Below are 17833 nucleotides of genomic sequence, written 5' to 3'. Positions count from 1 at the left end.
TCTTCACTATTGTGCAAAAATTGACTATTATAATGAAATACAAAAGATTTGTTCCCTTTCAGGTGGCAGATATGCTTCTTAGTTTTGAAGATCAGGTCTCTGAAGGATTACACTTTTTAAAATTTCTGTTCACTTTTCAGAAATGATGTTCTAATAATAATCTAAAAAGTAAATTGATTAGATAGTCATTGAGTGTGATTTATCATTTTAACAGTGAGGTATTGTCTTAYGAAAAAAGTTTTAATGCTGCATTAATATATCACAAGAATGATCTAGAAGAAAGGAAACATTTCAGAAAGGTTATTTTCATGTTAGAGAAACTTTCCAAGACAAAAGAACTCTACTGCAGTTTTTATATAAATGGAATTCACAGTCCCGAAACTCTAAGATGATATGTCTCAGCAAGCCAAGAAATTACAACACTCATCCAGAATTGTAAGTGAAAAGCATTATAGACACTTGTAAGCCTTGGAATTTGTCAGTGTGCTGTGAACAAAAGACGATACTGTAATGAGAGGAAAGTAATTACATTTAAACTAATTGGGCAATACTTCGCTTGTCAATGAAAGAAATGTCTAAGTCAACTCTTAAAAGAGCAGATCCAGAAATATAGAAGACGACTCTGTTGACGTTTATGCTTTGGTCTTTTATTCAGATTTTTTGTAAAGGCTTATGTGGTGCTTYCCACTTGGCTTGAGGAGATTTTTCATCTAGTCTGTATTTAGTCAAATTGTAAGAGACACTGGAAAACTGTGGGGTCATTGGTAACATGGGATTCATCTTAAAGGAACAGCTGCTTGGGAGAAGCTCGCAGTGGCACAAAGAACTGATGCTTGAGCATCCAGCCCTTGCTGGGCACATGAAGCTATGTTTCTCTATGAAATCCTCCATAGGTCCTAATGGTTTGTGCTTGAGAAATCTGCCATGGGAAAACGAGTGCTGCGCAGACTGATTTTCTTATCCTCATTTTACTGATGGGGCCTTATCAGATGAAGTCTAAAATACAGGTTTATTCTCTGGGACTTGTCTCAGTCTTGGGTCTTGGGTGTTGACTCTGTGCCCGCCTACCAAATATTATTTTATTCTTTGACTCACAACTGGAAAAAAAAAACCCAGTCAGATTCGGAGGGAGATGGGATGGAGAAGCTGAGGTTTCTGTGTTCTGCAACTCTTGGGACRTTGGAATCCATTCCCCCACCTGGTCAGCTGGGGCTGCTGTGCTCACCTGTCAAATCCTATGCCCTGAGAAGATCTCAGGCCTCCCAAGACACACAATACAAGGCCTGATGGCCACGTGTACTGCTCTGCCATACCTGTGRTTCCTTCTGCTTGCTGCCTTTAAGGAATCCCCTACCTCTTCCCTTTATTGAGCATTCCTGCTCCTCCTACTTTTCAGCCGTATTTTTTTTCCTCCTTTTTCACTTATCTACATGTATTTMTCCCCTCATTTTTTGCTTCCTCTAATGAGACTGGGATGCAGGGTCTGGCAGTCAGTCTCTTGTTCTCAGGACCGTGGCAGAATCTTTGAGAGCTGGAGGAAATCTCTTATTTCTGTAGTGTCTGGTGAAAGTGAACCAGTCCGTGCTGCATGATGCGCCCCCATCCAGTGGAGGTTTTTCTCACAGGGCTCAGCAGGGAGGGCTGCTGTGCATCAGGGATGCAGGAAGGAGCAGCACAGGGGCTGTTTGCAGGAAGCTGGTGGAGCACACCAAAGCTCTGGCCAGCGTTTTGCCAGAMGACTGTGCAAGCATCAGGTGAGGTGTAAGCAACGTGCCTTGTGATGGTGGAGAGCCTTTGGTGGGATGCAGACAGAAAAAATAAGAGAGCCTACAGACAGCAGACCATCAGGCCTCCAAAGACTAAAATAGCAATTACAGAGAATTGCTTTAATTCTGTACAATTTTGCTTTAATTCTGTGCAAAATAGCCAAGCTTTGCACTGAGTGACTAATTGGAAGAATAGTATTGCTTCAACACAATGTCTTATAATTAGTAGGGAGGAATCACTTTCTTAAAGAAGAGTTTTAAAACTAATTTAGAGATAATTGCCTTCTCTTTGAGTTTGTGATGCAGAATTAAAGTTAAAAAGTATTCTCAGTGGGACAAAACAAATAGGCAAGATCTGTGTGGGGATACCATTTCTTTTTCACCTTGTTCACCCTGTCAGAGCAGTCCCTCTGGACTGTGGATCCTGAGTTTTCTTCTCTCTGACCATTACTCTSTAGTGGTCAGCACTTGATATTTATYRTTGCTATTGCAACTTTACATGATATTAAAGGAAGCAAATCTTAATTCACTTCTAAAAAATAAAAAAAAGAAGCAAACAGTTTATTTTCTTCAGAAAATACTGCTCAGACTATATTAATATGGGGAGAATGCTTTCCTTAGCCTTTAAACTGAAAGTGCCTGAACCCATATTTTCTCCAAACAAAACCCCCCATCAAATAAGGAAAATTCAACAGCCCTCTTCATATATCTGATGTGAGAAGTTTTAGCCCAACCTATTCATTTGTCAAAATTAGGAGCTGCTGAAGGCAGGAGTTTTGTAGTGGAAAATATTTGCACACAAGCCAGTGCAAAGTAARCCCTTTTTTTCCCCCAGACTTTCTCACATGCAATTTTTCCATTATTAGGCTTTCTCTAAACTTAACTGGAATTCAGAGCTCTATGKGAAGAGGGGGTGGAGGCGAGATCTGTTAAAACAATGTAAGATAATAGTTACAAACAGGCTTCCTGGTTGGGTTTTAGTGTTGCGTGACTGATACAGGGATAAGGCTGAGTTCTGACCAGTTTGAAGGGCTTTCATGTGACTGAACCTCTGCTAGGGCACTCAGTTTAGAAACATGGAAATTATGWATGGAGACTTTTCTGACTTTCTGCAACAAAAATTGTAATGAAATGCCTTATTTCTGACCAGTTTACATAAGCTGGATTTTTTTCATTGGCCTTGAACACCTTATTTCTTACCTTTTTAGAGATCAAGAAAACAGCATTTACCAACTTTACTGCTATATAAAAAATGCACTATGAGGAGACYAGGATGTCATTGAGTCAATTAAATTTTAAAGTTGGTTCATTTCAACTATAAAAGTTTGAAGCTGACATATAAATTAAATTGGAGGTTTAAACCACTATTAACAGACAGTAGKCTCTTCAGGTAATAAATGTATAAGGCAATGCAGTCCCATGCTGATCTCAGTCCTGGAGATGTTTGTAATGCCTTCAGGTAAACAAAATCTGCATGACTCCATAGATTTTGAAATTATTTGCGTTAATAAGGATGTTAATAGAGACTGTGGTGTGTGTGTGTTTGCTTGTTTTAATAAAAATAACTGTTACAGTGTCAGTTGTCTGGGGAAAAAAAAGTTTTTCCCCTTTGCTGATTTGCAACCACAGGCTGATAAAAGGTACTTCYTCCTTAGTGAAAAGTTCAGATCTGGTTCATCCCTTAAAAATAACTTGTTTGATATTGACAAATTAACAACCATGTAGAGTTTTGAGTGGGCATGTGAATTCAGAATCCCAAATTTGAAATGTTTTCATAAAATGAATGACTTTGTGTGTTTTTWAGATATTGGTTACAGTTCATCCCATTAGTATAGCTACTGTGCTACACWGCATATTTTTATAGTATGTTGGGTCACACTCTTGGGCTGGTCACACTGTGCTGTGAAGGTGATGCAGAATCCTCTGAAGCACTGAGAGCAGTAGCAGTGTGGGACATGGTGGCTGACTACTGCTGGTAAGGCTGCACCTTGAGAAAAATCTAACGGTGTAAATTTTTACCCCAAAGATTTGCTTGCTGTTGATTTGTGTAGCATTTGACTGCTGTATACCATAAATAATCTCATCAGAGTACTGYCCTTTTCTCATCTTCTCAAAGCACTTGCTATGTAAAATACAAGCTGATCCTTAGCTTCTTTCATGTTTATTTTATAAAACTCTTCTGGTGTTTAKGCCTTTTGAATTTGGTTTAACATTGGTAAGAATTAAATGCGTTGATGTGCCATCAGGGAAGATGACTAAAATTCCTGATCTAAGTAGAATCTATGTAAGGGTAATTTCTAATTTTAATAGGAATGTTAATAAAAGGAAGAAATCAAGTTCYRTATTTGCAGCATTTCTTGACAGATRCTGATGCTGTAAATTATACAGTTGTTCTTCCTCTGTATGGATTTTGTAGTACTCACAGCAATTTATAGGTCTAGAGTGCAGCTGCTGGAAGTCATTTATTCTCAGTTCTGTATTAAATCTATCACATATAATGCATTTACATTCAGTACAGAGCTCAAGAGCTTATGGCTGCTTCTTTCTCACTCTCAGTTTCTGTCCTGGAAGTGTTTGCAAGGTATGCAAAAAACAAAATTTAAAAACTTAAATTGATTTACAGGAAAAAAAACAAGGATTGTCCATGATAAATACTTGAAGCCAGCTCATTTTGCAGTTTCAGCTGAGCAGTGAAAACAAACCCTGCTGTTAACATTGCTGAAATTGGTAATGCTGATGAGCTTGTTTTGATGGATTAGCACTTCAGGCCCGTTTGTTTGAGTGACGCTCTTTACACACGTCAATTGGACGTGACTTCAAGTTAGAGAAACTTAATATTCCCTGCAGTTTGATTTGGGTGCATCTTAGGCTGTAGGAGGWTGTCATTGATTTACTTGAATCAGCTTGTTTTAGCTGAGGATTTTTTAGATTAGAAAAAGGGAAGTACATTATTTTAAATATTTGGGAAGTATTTGTAAAGAATGTTAAAAAGAGTTAAACTGTACCTGGAGTTTGACGGAAAGAATAGGGGTGAAGGCCATGAAGGTCTGTTTAGTATATACATCTGTGAGGAAATAGCAGTTGCAACAGACTACCTGATGTGAGTCCTCTACCTGTTTATTGCTGATGATTTTCCATCTTTCAWACTAAGATAATAAATCCGGGAAAACTGAGCTATGCCCTGCTCAAGATGAGGAGAAATTTTTACCTGGGGGAACTTGAGCTGATTTGTTGGATACGAGATCCTGAACTCTTGTGGCAGMTGCAGTATCTTTTGACATGATTACCTGTATAAAAATAAGACTAAAACAGAACAGGCTAAATGTGAAAGATTTGTTTGTTTTCTGTTAAACTGTATCAGTGAAAGTGCTTGTGGATCCTGTATGAGGTGAGCTGCCAGCACTAATAATTTTACTTAGGTTGTTTGTAAGCCTACTACTAGTAGGCAGAGAACAAAACAAGTTTTCAATCGAATAAATATCCCCAAATCCCCTCTAATTTTAACCCCCCCCCCCCAAAAAAAAGGCAAATGAAGGTAATTAAATATGGTGTTATGAGAGTTTAATAAAACTGTGAAAAAAATAGTTGTGGATCAATGCTATTCTGCTGCATTTTTCAATGAGTCATCTTCCATTGGAAAAAGTCCAGGCCACAACATTGGCTGAAAACTTTAACAGCTTAATGAAAGCTTCCAGATGTGGTAAGAGCTTCTGGGGGCTCCTAACTTCTGAGTCCCTCTCCTTGATGGATGGTTCCTGCTTTAGTTCTAGGCAAGCTCACTSGTGACAAATGTGACTGTAGCTGTACTAGGTGAAAACCTTCATGAGCTATTATATTAATTCTTAAGGGAAAAAATTGCTTTGCTACCTTTCCACATCAGCTGCTTCATCTGGGAGACTGGAAGTTAACAGCAGGGTATTGGAGGCCAGGGACCAGATCCTGAAACAGCAGATAGAGAACTGACAGCAAGCATTGCTCTGTTAGCAATAATTAGGCTAGAAATTGCCAAAGCTTGGGGGAGACAGATTATTGTGCAGCAGTTCAAATCTGATGCAACCAAAATCATCAAAAAGAAACTGCATCTTTCCCTGTCTGAACAGCAAATTCCTGGAAAACATTAGTAAATTGCAAGAGCAGGGGTATTAAGGTGTCGTGGTTTGTATAAGATAACTGCTTTTCTGTGATGATATATATCACACCTGTTTGATAAACAGTAAATAGGTATAGATACAGAGAGCAAGTTCTACTGGCAACCTCGGTCCTGTAATCCATTTCCTGCTTGCTCTCAGTAGCYAGAAGGATACAATTTTATAAAGACTGCTGAGTCATCTTAGAGAGAGAGGGTATTATTTAAGGTTTAGGCTTATCATAGCATTGACATGTATTTGTAGTATAGCACTTGATATTTTGTCTATTTGTGCATATGATGCAAACCCTGCCTGCAGTTGTGGCTATACAGAGTCTGTRTTTTGTGTATGAGTTTAAGTGACACCATGAGATACTAAGAACTGCTAATGATTCCTCAAGTCAGAAAAAGTGAGTCTACAGATAAGGCTTCTTTAGTTGAAAGTTAGCTTGGAATTCCTCAGAGTCAAGCACATCCTGTAATCATGCTTGGTAAGCATAGACTCAGTGGTGTTTAACTTATATGCATATAAGGGAACCTTTGGTGGTCAGTGCAGCACAGCTTTTTCATCTGCTGGTGCTTCATTTGTGCTGACAAAGCCTGGCTTATCCTGCCAAGGGCTTTTCCCAATGTTTATTTGTATCTGTTTGTTGTGTGGTTACAATCACTTGTGTACATCATTGGTCCAAATGTAGTTAAAAACCTTATGTGGAGGAAAAGAGCCACCAGGTCATGCTGTTTGTAACTTGGCAAATTTAGTATTTTGTAGAGCAGACGGGGTCAGCTTTATTATGAAGTTGATAACAGGTGATCTCTGCTGACAGTAAATGCTTATCTGTTCTGAGAAAGGTGCTGTGGGGTGCAGGGGGGGCCAGCTGCTCCCTGAGGCAGGGCTTCACCCAGATATCAGCAGGAGCTGGGTCTGCCAGCTCTGGAAGGCAGGAGTCCAGAGCCTTGGGAAAGTTTGTGGTGATGAAGCAGCCGGGAGCACAAGCTGTGAGCTCAGTGTGTGGATCAGGGGAGGGTGACTGGCTAAGGGACAGCCCTTACCTGTGGTGTCTCAGGAGTGCTGTGGTAGCTGGACTGGATGCAGCTCAGGAGGTTGGAGTGGCAGGGGCAGCTGTGGCTGAGCTGGAGAGCAGCATCCCTGCAGCATCCCTATGGGATGATGGGGCTGAAGGCCCCAGGGGGTGTGAAACTGGGGCTGTCGGGCCCAGGCTGAGCGTGGTGAGCGTGGCTGAAGTTGGGCAGAGCCCCGAGGGCTGCAGGCACTTAAACCCGGGTAACCAGCATTGTCTTGGCACAGCTGACACAGCTCAGGGACATCTCGCTGTCACTATCACCCCCACATCTTTTTCACTTGCTTTTGTCTGGGAGATACTTTATTCYGCTGAAAAGGACACAATACTTAGGAAATATGTCATCTGGAGCCTTGCCCAGATGAACAATGCACGAATACACTTGGAAGAGTTTGAGCTTTATTATGGTCTTTGAATCACCAGCTACGCACAATTTGGCAGTCACTTCTGACTGAAAGCTGAATGCTAAAGCCCAGGTTTACTCTGTGATAAAAACTAATGCTTTTGTCCCCTATTTCTATAGCAGTATGAAATTGTGGGGGTTTGTACGTTGTGTTTTTCTTGGATACAGAACTTGGTTCAATAACATCTGTCTCTGCAGAGAGCAGGTTGGGGACTGCAGTGCGCTTTGAAGCTGCAGCTGGTGCAAAATACAGCAGCGTGATTTTGTACCCACAGTGATCCCAACTCCCATGGGCTGTGCTGATTGGGAATGCTCAGTGAACAGGAGCTGCTTCCTGGTGTGTTGAGCTGTCAAAGCTCTGATGTATTATGTGGGATAACGAACAGGACTTTTTTTTTACCCTCGTTTTCTTCTTTCTTATTGAAGTAGTGCAATCAAAGCTTTACAATGGTGGTAGTTTTCAAATTCTTGAAAGTCTTCTTGTCCATTCACCATGGTTAGCTGGAACAAGCCACAGCTGGGAATCTGTGATTATCTATTCATTTTCCATTCTCATCATGGACAAAGAGGAAGACACAGAAGTAAGGCCTGATAGGGCTGGGACAGCAGCCTGGGGAARTGTTACTGTGCTGGGCCTCCTAGATYGGCAGTGGTTGGAGATGGGAATATTTTTCATCTCAGCTGGTCTCCTATGAAATACCTGATTTAGTAGTGATTTAGAAAAACACATGCCAGACCAGTGGATGTAGYCCACTAGTCTAAAAAGAAATTGGAATAAGAGGAAAGTGGTAAACCATGAGGGAAAAACAAAAGAACATAAAGTGCAGTAAAGGAGATGAACCTCCTCCTTCAAAGAATTGTTTCATTGTTCTGATAATCCAACTGCAAAGATTTGATAGCAAAATCACTCAATTTTAGGATTGTTTTTGGTTAATTTATGCAGAAGATCAGACTATGATTATGAGCTGTTTCTTCCTTTTCGCATGAAAAATCTCAAGGACTAAATTCTTCCTCAAGCTGGAAAGTAATAATGGTTCTATGGCTTCTTTTGGGGCTCTCCAAGCTCACGGCTAGRCAACAGTGATGAATTTCATGGGTCTGAGCTTTTTTCATTTTAACATGYTAGTGAACAAAACTGGGGCTCTTTATAGGAGAATTTATCAATGCCACGACTCTGAATCACTCTACAGTGTTGTGTGAAACAAAAATGTTAACTTACCGAACCTTTTGGACTGTTTCCAGGTGTTGAGTTACTGACTGCTGGTACTGGCTTTATGCTGCTGGTTTACCAGTTTTTGATTTCTTATGAACCCCTCAGTCTTGGTTAGACAGTATTGTTTGAGTGAGAAAAAGTAATTTTTAAGGGYTTTTGGGTTTGTTTACATATGATGAAGCAAAGTAAAAAATGGTTAATAATAGAAGCCAGTTAGGCTGAAGTGCTGTACTGACTTCCCATTGTATCTCTAGGTCCGTGGCCTTGTTGCACAGGAGGAAAGAGGGCAGTCTGCTGTCTTGTAATAATTGCAGGAGAGATAGATTCACTAATTAGAGCAAGAGCCTGTGTTTCAAAACCACTCCTTTTCTGTAAAAGTCCAGTGCACTGGACAAATTGCAGATGCTTTACTGAGGTTGGAGATGCARTAGTACTTGGATTTGAACACACTGGGCAATGAAATAGTTCTTGCACAGTGGTGATTAATTTTATTAAACAYTTAAAAATATGTTATGTGTTAATACACTCAAAAAACCACAGTTTTCTGATTCAAATGGTCAACTGGTTAAACTCTTGTCTATTCCTGCTTGAGACTACGCCTCTTCCTCTTGTTTGGTTTTGTTTGCGTTTGGTTTTTTGCTACTATATTCCTCAGATTTCTAAGTTAGCCTGAGGAAGTAAGATGCAATCCTATGTCCAATGCATATCTTAGAGTAAATGAGATTTTAAAAATACAGGACTGGTTCATTTAATATCAAATGCTCTTTTCTTCACCCATAAACTTCAAAACTTTATGCAGTGAGAAGCGGATACTGTGATGCTTTTGTAAATAATGCATATAGAACCTGATGCAATGCAAAGGAAAATAATTAGACTTCAGATTGCCCACGGGCGGTCTGTGAGAAGTTTTGTATGCATTTACTTGTTCATTCTTCATTGTGCCTCTTCTCATCATTTGAATCTGGTGCCACAGGCTCAGATGTGCTATTTTCCCTTCCTTTTTTATTTTCCCCCTGAATTTAACTTTCTCCTTCATCCAAGTCATTTCACAAATATCTATTAGTTTTCTTTTCAAAGGGACAAGATACAGGGGAAGCATGAGAGAATGTGTAAAATGAAATGGGATGTGACAGGAGGCTCCTTACAGCCTGCAGGGTTGTTGCAAAGTCCATAACTTTCAGCTGTCCTAATCCAGAAACAGATGGGACTTGGTGGTTCTGTCAAGCTGGGTGTCCCTGGTTTCTCTTGGTGGGAGGCTGTAGGGTCTCAAGGAGGTCTGGGTGGAGATGGGAGGAACAAAATGTGTGGTAAGATGGCTGAGGGCTTTGTGTGTACACACCAGGGACAGATGGGACAAGGGCAATGGCACCTCGAGATGCCTTCCCTCAAGCACGTGTTTCATCTCCACAACCTCCATTCTTCCCRTTTCCCTGGAGTGCAGGATCCCATCCCTGACCTGCTGTTCATTCCTGCAGTGTGCTCCAGACTGAGGCTGGTGGGGCAGGGAGGCCGATGCAGGAGATTTGTTCCGATGCAACAATTACAGAATGCCTTGTTTAATTCTGTGCACCTCTGTCCTTTGCATTGCTTATGAGGAAAGACATGGCTAGGAGGAAAGACAGCTGATTGCCATGGCAGTTTTCTCAGAGGAAAACTGCTTAAAAMCAAACAAAACATGGACAGTTCATGRTGCTGGTTACAAGGCACGATAAAAATTGTGGTTGTTTTGCAAATACTTTGTTCATTTCTCTTGAGATGATGATTCAATTGTAAGTATCATTACAGTCCATTTTCACAAACTTTGATGAATTTAACTTGATGTTTCCTTAAGCAGAGTAGAGATAGAAAAGGAAAAGTGTTTATACATTACTTGTCAKTTTTGGAGTACTTTTGGAAATAAACAACGTGTTCTTTTGCTGACAGGATTTGAAATCTAGCAATCAGCGAGATGAAATTGCTGCAGCACGTGCATCCCTGAAGGAAAATTCTGCTTTCCTACATTCAATATGTTCAGCTTGTTTGGAACATTCAGACGTTGCATCCCTTACAGCCAGCAAGGATTCAATTTGCAATGAAATACAGAATGCTCTCAATGTAATTTCTAACGCCTCCCAAGGAGTTGGAAATAAAATGGAACAACCTACATYTCGTACAGCTACTCTTGGAAGTGCACTTGATGAGCTTGAGGTATGTAAATCTTTGAGATGACAATGTTCTTGAAAAAAATATTTTTTAATAACTATTGGTATCGTGAATTATGAGCCTAAAGGCATTAGAGAATGTTGCTCTGCTTAGCCCTGGTCTAAATAGTATCACTTGAAATTATTTTATTGAGAGGGATCACTTTGTTTGGTTTTGAGCCCTGATTTGTGTTCAGTATTTGGCTCATTTCGAACAGCAGGGCGGAGCTCGTTCCAGTTGTGTCCCTGATGCTGGAGACAGACACGTTCTGCAGGAAGAGGGCAGAACCCATGAGTTCAGTTTGCTTATCATTGATTCTCAGCTAATAGTGCTCACTGCACTGGGCTGCATTTGAGCTGCTGCCATGCAAGCTGGGGTCCTTCTCTCCAGTGTGTGTCACTGGGATCATTCTGCAACTTATATGATCGAGCAATTCCAAAACCTCATGACATTTGCTGCTTATCATTAAATAATGTGACATGGCCAATATGCTTTCACCACTTCTGCATTTTTTGCTTCCATGAATGAAGCAAATGGAGGGAGGCAGCACTTGCTTTGTTTCTGATCTCATCCTAAGCTTTTCTATGGAGTCTTCCCTTTTCCTCATGGCTACTGTGGCTCTTACCGGTGTCATTTTCCATTGTCCTGCCAAAAAATGATAAAACATTTCCTGTAGGTGAGGTTACAGACCACGATCCTCATGTGATGTAGCTGATGTAGGCCCAGATCAACAAAAGGAATGAATGTTTCTACACACATTTACAAATATGGATGGTTTTGATTAGAAATGCTTGGACTTAGCAGATCTCAGCATCCCAGTGAGATCATGATATGTTTTCAGGAGAATTGGTGTTATGACTAATGGTAATAGATTTTTAGCTAAAATTTTCAAAGGAAGATTAAAGAAATATGTTGAAACATGACATAAATTTTGTAGTGGCAGTTTATTGATCAAAACAGACTACTCAATCATGCTCAAAGTCGATTCAGACAGGTTTTTGYCCCCCAGAGGAACAGGCTACAATTGCACGTTGTATGTCACACATCCTTGCTTCTCATGAGGGGTTTTAAAATTAGAGTTTCTAATTTATTTTTCTAATAAATGGAAGAAAAAGCAAACATTTAGGATTTACAGTGTAAATGTGAATGACAAATGATATACCTTATATGAGACCTGTTATTTACCTAGATTATTTTCAATTAAGAGAAAATAAAATTGTTGAAAGGGTTGCATTTTTTGACTACAGAGAGGTAAGTGATTATAAAAATGTAATGACATTGTTGTTTCTAAAACTTGCAATTGGTGATAATCACAAAATGGAAAAAAATGTGTTTTGGATTGAATTTGTTTTTACTTGGAAACATAACATAGAAGTCTGACTGTTGTAAAAAAACATTTGTTTATCAAGTTGTAAATATGTTTTTACCTAGGTAGCACAAATGGGAATTGAAGCTGTGTGAGTTAGATAAAGCACAATTTACAGAGCATTTAACTTCTGAAACGATTTTATGAATTAGATGATTGYGCTTTGCTCGCTTTACGGAAAGTTCTATGGGCTAAGGACCTGAAATAACCTTTGCACTATCTTCTTGTTGCAAATACACTGCCATGAAATAGATTGATGTAGTAAATAGTCTGGTGGGAACAAATCTCATTAAATGTTTATAGTGTGGAAATGTATCTCGGAGCTTTCCCAGCAATCTAGTATCTAGATGTTTTGCAATATCATTCTTCCTTTGCCAGTGCTGGCACTGTGAAAGTTATTAAAGATTTATGTGTGAGGAAACCACCAGTAAAATTAAAGCAGCAAACTCTTAAATCWGTAGATTCTCAGCAATTCCTCTTAAAGGTTCCCTATAACTACTGTGTCATTTGTAAATAAACACAAAATTGGAACTTTAAAATTTAATTGCATATTAAGATGTGTGAAAAGAGCATGGKGTGCAGGTTATCTAATGCCTTTCAGTGGTCTTTCATCTTCTGAATGTAAAGAGACGTCTCACAAAATGATCCACATCTTTCATGCCCGACTGTGTCACTGTGTGCTTCTGCTCTGTGGTCCTTGAGTGACCGTGGCCATCCAGCTGAGCAATTACTTGTGTGATGTCAAAAGGCTGTCAGGACTTCAGCAAATATAACCAGCTTATAAATAACCTGCTGCATACCCAGGGYCCCTCTTTTTTTCATGGATCAGGAGACCACTTAGGGAGACAACAAGGATCTAATCACTCCTCTTAATTGCTGCCTTATGCTTRAGTCCTTAAGCTACTTAAGAGTAGCTGCCCACTCTTTAGCCTGTTAAATCAAAACCACCAGAGAACACTTGTGTATCTGGTGTCTTCTCATTGAACTTYTTCTGCCTAGATGTACTGATGCCAAATAATTGATGCAATTATTTGAAGAATTTAATCAGCGGGGGAGAGTCTTAACTCATATTTTCCTGGTTCTTATTGCCTTAGATTTTTTTATTCAGAGATGAACCATAGTAGCTTTTTGGCTAGTGCTATTTGTCCATCTCAGCATGAACTTCTCCAAACGGTCTCCCAAAGGAAGACATTTCTTCTTTGGTTCAGCTGAGATTTGAAAGCAGTCTTTTTCCAGCTAAACGGCTGATTGACTGTAGCCTCCAAGTGTGTCTTAGCCTTCCCCAGTCAATGAAGTTGTTTTTTTTCTGTAGCAACATTTCAGTATTCTACTTGCCAGGTGTGTTTGACATTACGATGGAAACTTGTGCAGCTTGGCATTGAGGGGGCTTACCTGAGACACAGGGATTGACAGGGAAGTTTTTGCTCCAGTGACCAAGTGGCACAACTTGAGCAGCTGTACCCCAGAACAAGGTATCAAGGGCAGTAACGGGAACGAGGGATGCAGAGTTTCAAATCTCTGAAACAAATAAACTTGTTACTGAAGTCCCTTYGCCTAGCTGTTTAAGCTTTAATTTTATGGTGCTCTAATATAACACTTCCATTTCTAATCTAAGCTAGACAGTCCCTGAAATTGTCTTATTAAATCTAAATTGAAAAAAATAATTAAAATTCTCCAGCTTGRAATTAGTCCAGCACATACTGAGTAAGTATAGATAAGTTCTGATTTACCTGACCTAAATTCCACTTCAGGGTATCTGGCATAGGTTTTTTGTTCAGCATTTCTTCTGAAAGCTTGAAACCACCTCTGGGTGGGAAGTAGCAGGTGAACAGGTTTATGTGGAGTATAGGTTTAGTGATCAGGACCATAATGATGCGTTTCAGATGTTCAGTTACATTAAAAATTACTGGTTTGAATTTCTTTAAAGGCTGAGGTTCAAATATACTTTCTTTAACATTTCATGAAAATACCATATCCTCCTTTCCTTTCTCTGTAGAATATTTGCTTGCCACACCTATGTATTTAATTTTTTCAAGCCAAAATAGTTAACTGTTTTTGTTTACCCTCCTATTGAAAAGCAAAAGAAAACTTATATCTAGGTACTTTGAAAACAATTGCTAAACAAAAGGTGCAATTTTTATCWTTGCCCATATTTGGCAAAAATAAAAGCTGGAAGTGTTAGAAGTGGCAGCAGTGGCTTTCTGCCACACTATGGGATTGCATTAGACTAAAAATCAGCAGAATTAGAGCACTCATGTAGTCTAATTACACTTTCTCAGCTGTGAGATGGCGCTGCTGGCTCTGAGTTGAATCCAGAGGTTCTCCTGATCTCTGAAAAAATGAAGTTTGGAGGCATTGAACCCCTCTTTCAAACAAAGCTGAGACTCTGGTCTGAGGGCTTGATTGCATAGATAATGGGCTTAGAACTAATGAGATCTCATTGGCAGAGAGCCCCTGGGTTTGTCTGCAAATGACCTTTATGCATAGCCCCRCTAGGGAGAATGGAATCTGCCATCATCAAAAGTATTTTGGGTGCTTCCAGTGGAAAGGACTAGGAGCACATCTTGGAAGCTTAAATCTCACTGTAGTTCCTATAAGTGAAAAATAAAGCAGCAACTTAATTGGACTGACTTTCCTTACCTGTGCTGCTCATTTTTTCCAGAATTTAATTGTGCAGGACCCTGTTGTAGTGAATGAAGAGAAGCTGAGGCCATCCCTGGAGAAGCGGCTGGAAGCCATCATCAGTGGGGCAGCCCTGCTGGCAGACTCGTCCTGCACACGGGACGCGCACCGCGAGCGCATCATCGCCGAGTGCACCGCCATCCGCCAGGCCCTGCAGGAGCTGCTGGCCGAGTACCTGCGCAACGTGAGTCACCACCCAACTGAACCTAGAATTAGGGGCAATCACAGTTTAACCTGCATTTCTCACCGTGCTCTTCAAAAGCTTGAGAGGGATGGTTTACAGAAATCTAAGCGAAACCTAAATACAGATCCCCAGAATGAGTAGGAATTGTATTATATTATGTGTACAAAGTCTGTGGAAAGTGCCATACCACAGATGAAATGTGTATGTTTAGGTTATTTTCTGCTTATTGTGAACTGTCACTGGTTCAGAACAGACCTAATCCTTCATATGCCAGCAACAAGAACTTCTTCATAATGCCACTTCCTAGACCAGAGTTTGAAAATATAATCTCTGTTCCTGTAGAATGCAATGRTTTAAGTAATTATTTCTTAAAAGGTAAGTAGTCTGTTAGTGTTGTTTTCAGGCAGGGTGTTCACACCACGAGAGGAGGAGAGCACCAATTTACAAGTGTAAGAATGACTAAATTGTTATATTGGGAAGACAGGAGTGTTGGGTAAGTCCAGAAATCTCATTGTTTGATACATTTGTAGGTTAATTCAGCTGGGAATTGTTTGAAAAGGAATATAGATTGTGTTCTAAAAGTGATATTTCATTTAGGTTTGAAAAATGGATTTGACACTTGTTACTTATGGGAGGTAAGGTTGAAACGGGAGACTCAATACTGTTAATGTAGGTACACAATGTTAATCTCATCCTTTCCATCTATAAACATTCTGTAGGCATAATGTTCTGTATGTTCTTTTCTAAAGATACCTCAGGATGATTCACCAAGCTCATTGAGAAAACAATTGTATGATAGAGATATTTGTTCCTTTTTTGGAAAGATGAAATTCCTTTCTGTTCTGTAAGTCATAGCATTTAACACAGTCTAAAGCTGCTCTGATGAGAGACTGTTTGCTTTGTCTTATTCTATTGTCATTATGGTTAGGTCATATAGGGACTAAGATAATCTGTGCAGATCAGATGGTTCTTTCATCTCACAGATATTATACTTTCTGATATTTCTCTTTATTTATTGGGGAGCAGGTGGAATTTACAGATGCTTTGTTCAATTCCAGTTTCCCTYTCGGTCCCTATACCTAAGAAAAGTGCAATCATATTTTTATTCAAAATGCTGTAAATGCAGCATTAATTGTTGAACCTCTCTGGTAGTGCTTTACACAGGAGTTAGATAGGGAGATTTTTTCAGCTCTGGTTAGCTCAGAATGTTGAGTTTTTGATAGTTGTTGTAGCAGATTTCTCTGGCATTATCTGTTCTAGGGTGGGTCAGGATTTGCTGTTAAGTGGATGAAGTTTATAGGGGAGGGCATCTACTTGAAAGGGTCTTGAAAGCCTTTTGCAACCTAAGTGATTCTGAGATTCTGTCCTATAGTAGCCAGAGCATGTGAACAGCATCCCATATTAGTCCAAAAGGTTGCTGTGGGTGTGTCTCCAGAACACTTCTCTGTGTATGTCTGCCATGAAATGACAAGATTGTGAGTGAAATAGTCTGAAATTTTTAGACTTTTGAAACAAAGTTGTGGTGTTCTTTTCTATTTCAGAAAAAAATCATGGTTTTAGGGACACATAATGTACAAGAGGAGGAAAAGAATAATACATAACCCACCCTACTCACTTGAGAAAGTCAGAAAACAGCTATTGAAATATGACAGTAAGGGAAAGTATCATACCATTTGCTGCAGAACACAGTAACTGCACAAGGTGGCAAAGACAAGGAAGCAGAAAGGAAAAAATACAAAAGATTTGAAGATGTGAGGTTACACAACAGGAGTGAATGAAAAGTTTTTAGTTTCTTTTAGAGCACTGTATCAGTTTATACAAAAATGCTCTCACTGAGAATAGTTGATTSCTATTACTGACACTGCATTAAATAAGTTTTTCAGTGAGAAGATGATCAGGTGTCAATTACTTGATTTCCCAGCTCTAATTCACTGAAGAAGASATGATAGATCCAGGAAACAGTGCTGATTTATCAGTCTCTTTTTGGCTYTTCTATTAATAGTTTCAATAATCCAGGACTGGGAATTGAATGAGCTGTAAAAATGGATGACAGCCATTTGTTACCATRGTACAATTTSAGGACTGTGATTCCCTTCCTCTCCRTGGGAACACTGTTGTATGGYCCAGGCAAGTGCTYTCCTATGGAATACWTCCTGGGAGGTTGTCTGTGTACCCTCCTGGTTTGTACCCTGTGCTCTRAGGGAGGCCTGGAGCCTCTGTGCCMCASCYTGCACAGGCCAGTGGAAGCTTTTCCTTGCCCACAGTGCCCACAGGGMACACTTCTGCTCCTGATGTGTGGTTCCCAAGCACAGCCTATGTGTTGTCCTGTCACCCCTCTGCAGTCCCTCTCACAAGCTGTGGCAGTCTCACAAGGGTTTATTTTCCTGGGCGTGTGTGTCTTATTTCTTGCTGGCACATTGGCTTGATCACTTTGCTTAAGGCTTCTTCCTATGTGAGTGCTGCCAGTGAGAGCTGCATTGCCTCAGAGGCACCTCCCCTAGTGTATGGCACCTTCACAGATCCTTCCCTGGCAGCCGCTTTGACGTCCAGTGTTTCTCTGGCTCTCGTTCTGCTGGTGGATGTGCCCTACCCGCTGGGTGTTCAGCTTCACCAGGGGCATTACCGGGGGCTTGGGTGCCTGAGCTCTGTGTAGGCTCTGATTGTCTGTTCTTTGAAACGAGGCCTCAGTGCTTGAACTGCACTTAGGATTTAGCCCAAACATTTGAAACAGTATAAGGAGTACAACTTTTGTGGTTCCTACATTTTTTTTACATTTTCCTCAATTATTTAAAGTGTCTAATAAGCCTCAAGGACATCAGATGCAATTAAGAGC

The 17833-nt window shown here is 40.1% G+C and overlaps 1 protein-coding gene across 1 annotated transcript in view; it reads left to right on the top strand.

Moving 5' to 3' along the window:
* CTNNA3 (catenin alpha 3) overlaps positions 1-17833 on the top strand; it is a 335868-nt gene that overhangs the window by 59601 nt on the left and 258434 nt on the right. Inside the window, exons 5-6 of the mRNA XM_057377836.1 lie at positions 10511-10774; positions 14797-15000. Of these exons, the coding sequence (XP_057233819.1) occupies positions 10511-10774; positions 14797-15000 (468 nt within the window). The remainder of the gene's footprint in view (positions 1-10510; positions 10775-14796; positions 15001-17833) is intronic.

The sequence above is a fragment of the Malurus melanocephalus genome, unplaced genomic scaffold, assembly GCF_030028575.1.
Source record: "Malurus melanocephalus ecotype Western Australia unplaced genomic scaffold, MMel_1.1 scaffold_327, whole genome shotgun sequence".
Taxonomy (NCBI): Eukaryota; Metazoa; Chordata; class Aves; order Passeriformes; family Maluridae; genus Malurus; species Malurus melanocephalus.
The sequence above is the reverse complement of the archived record's forward strand: the minus strand, read 5'-3'. Positions and strand labels throughout refer to the sequence as shown.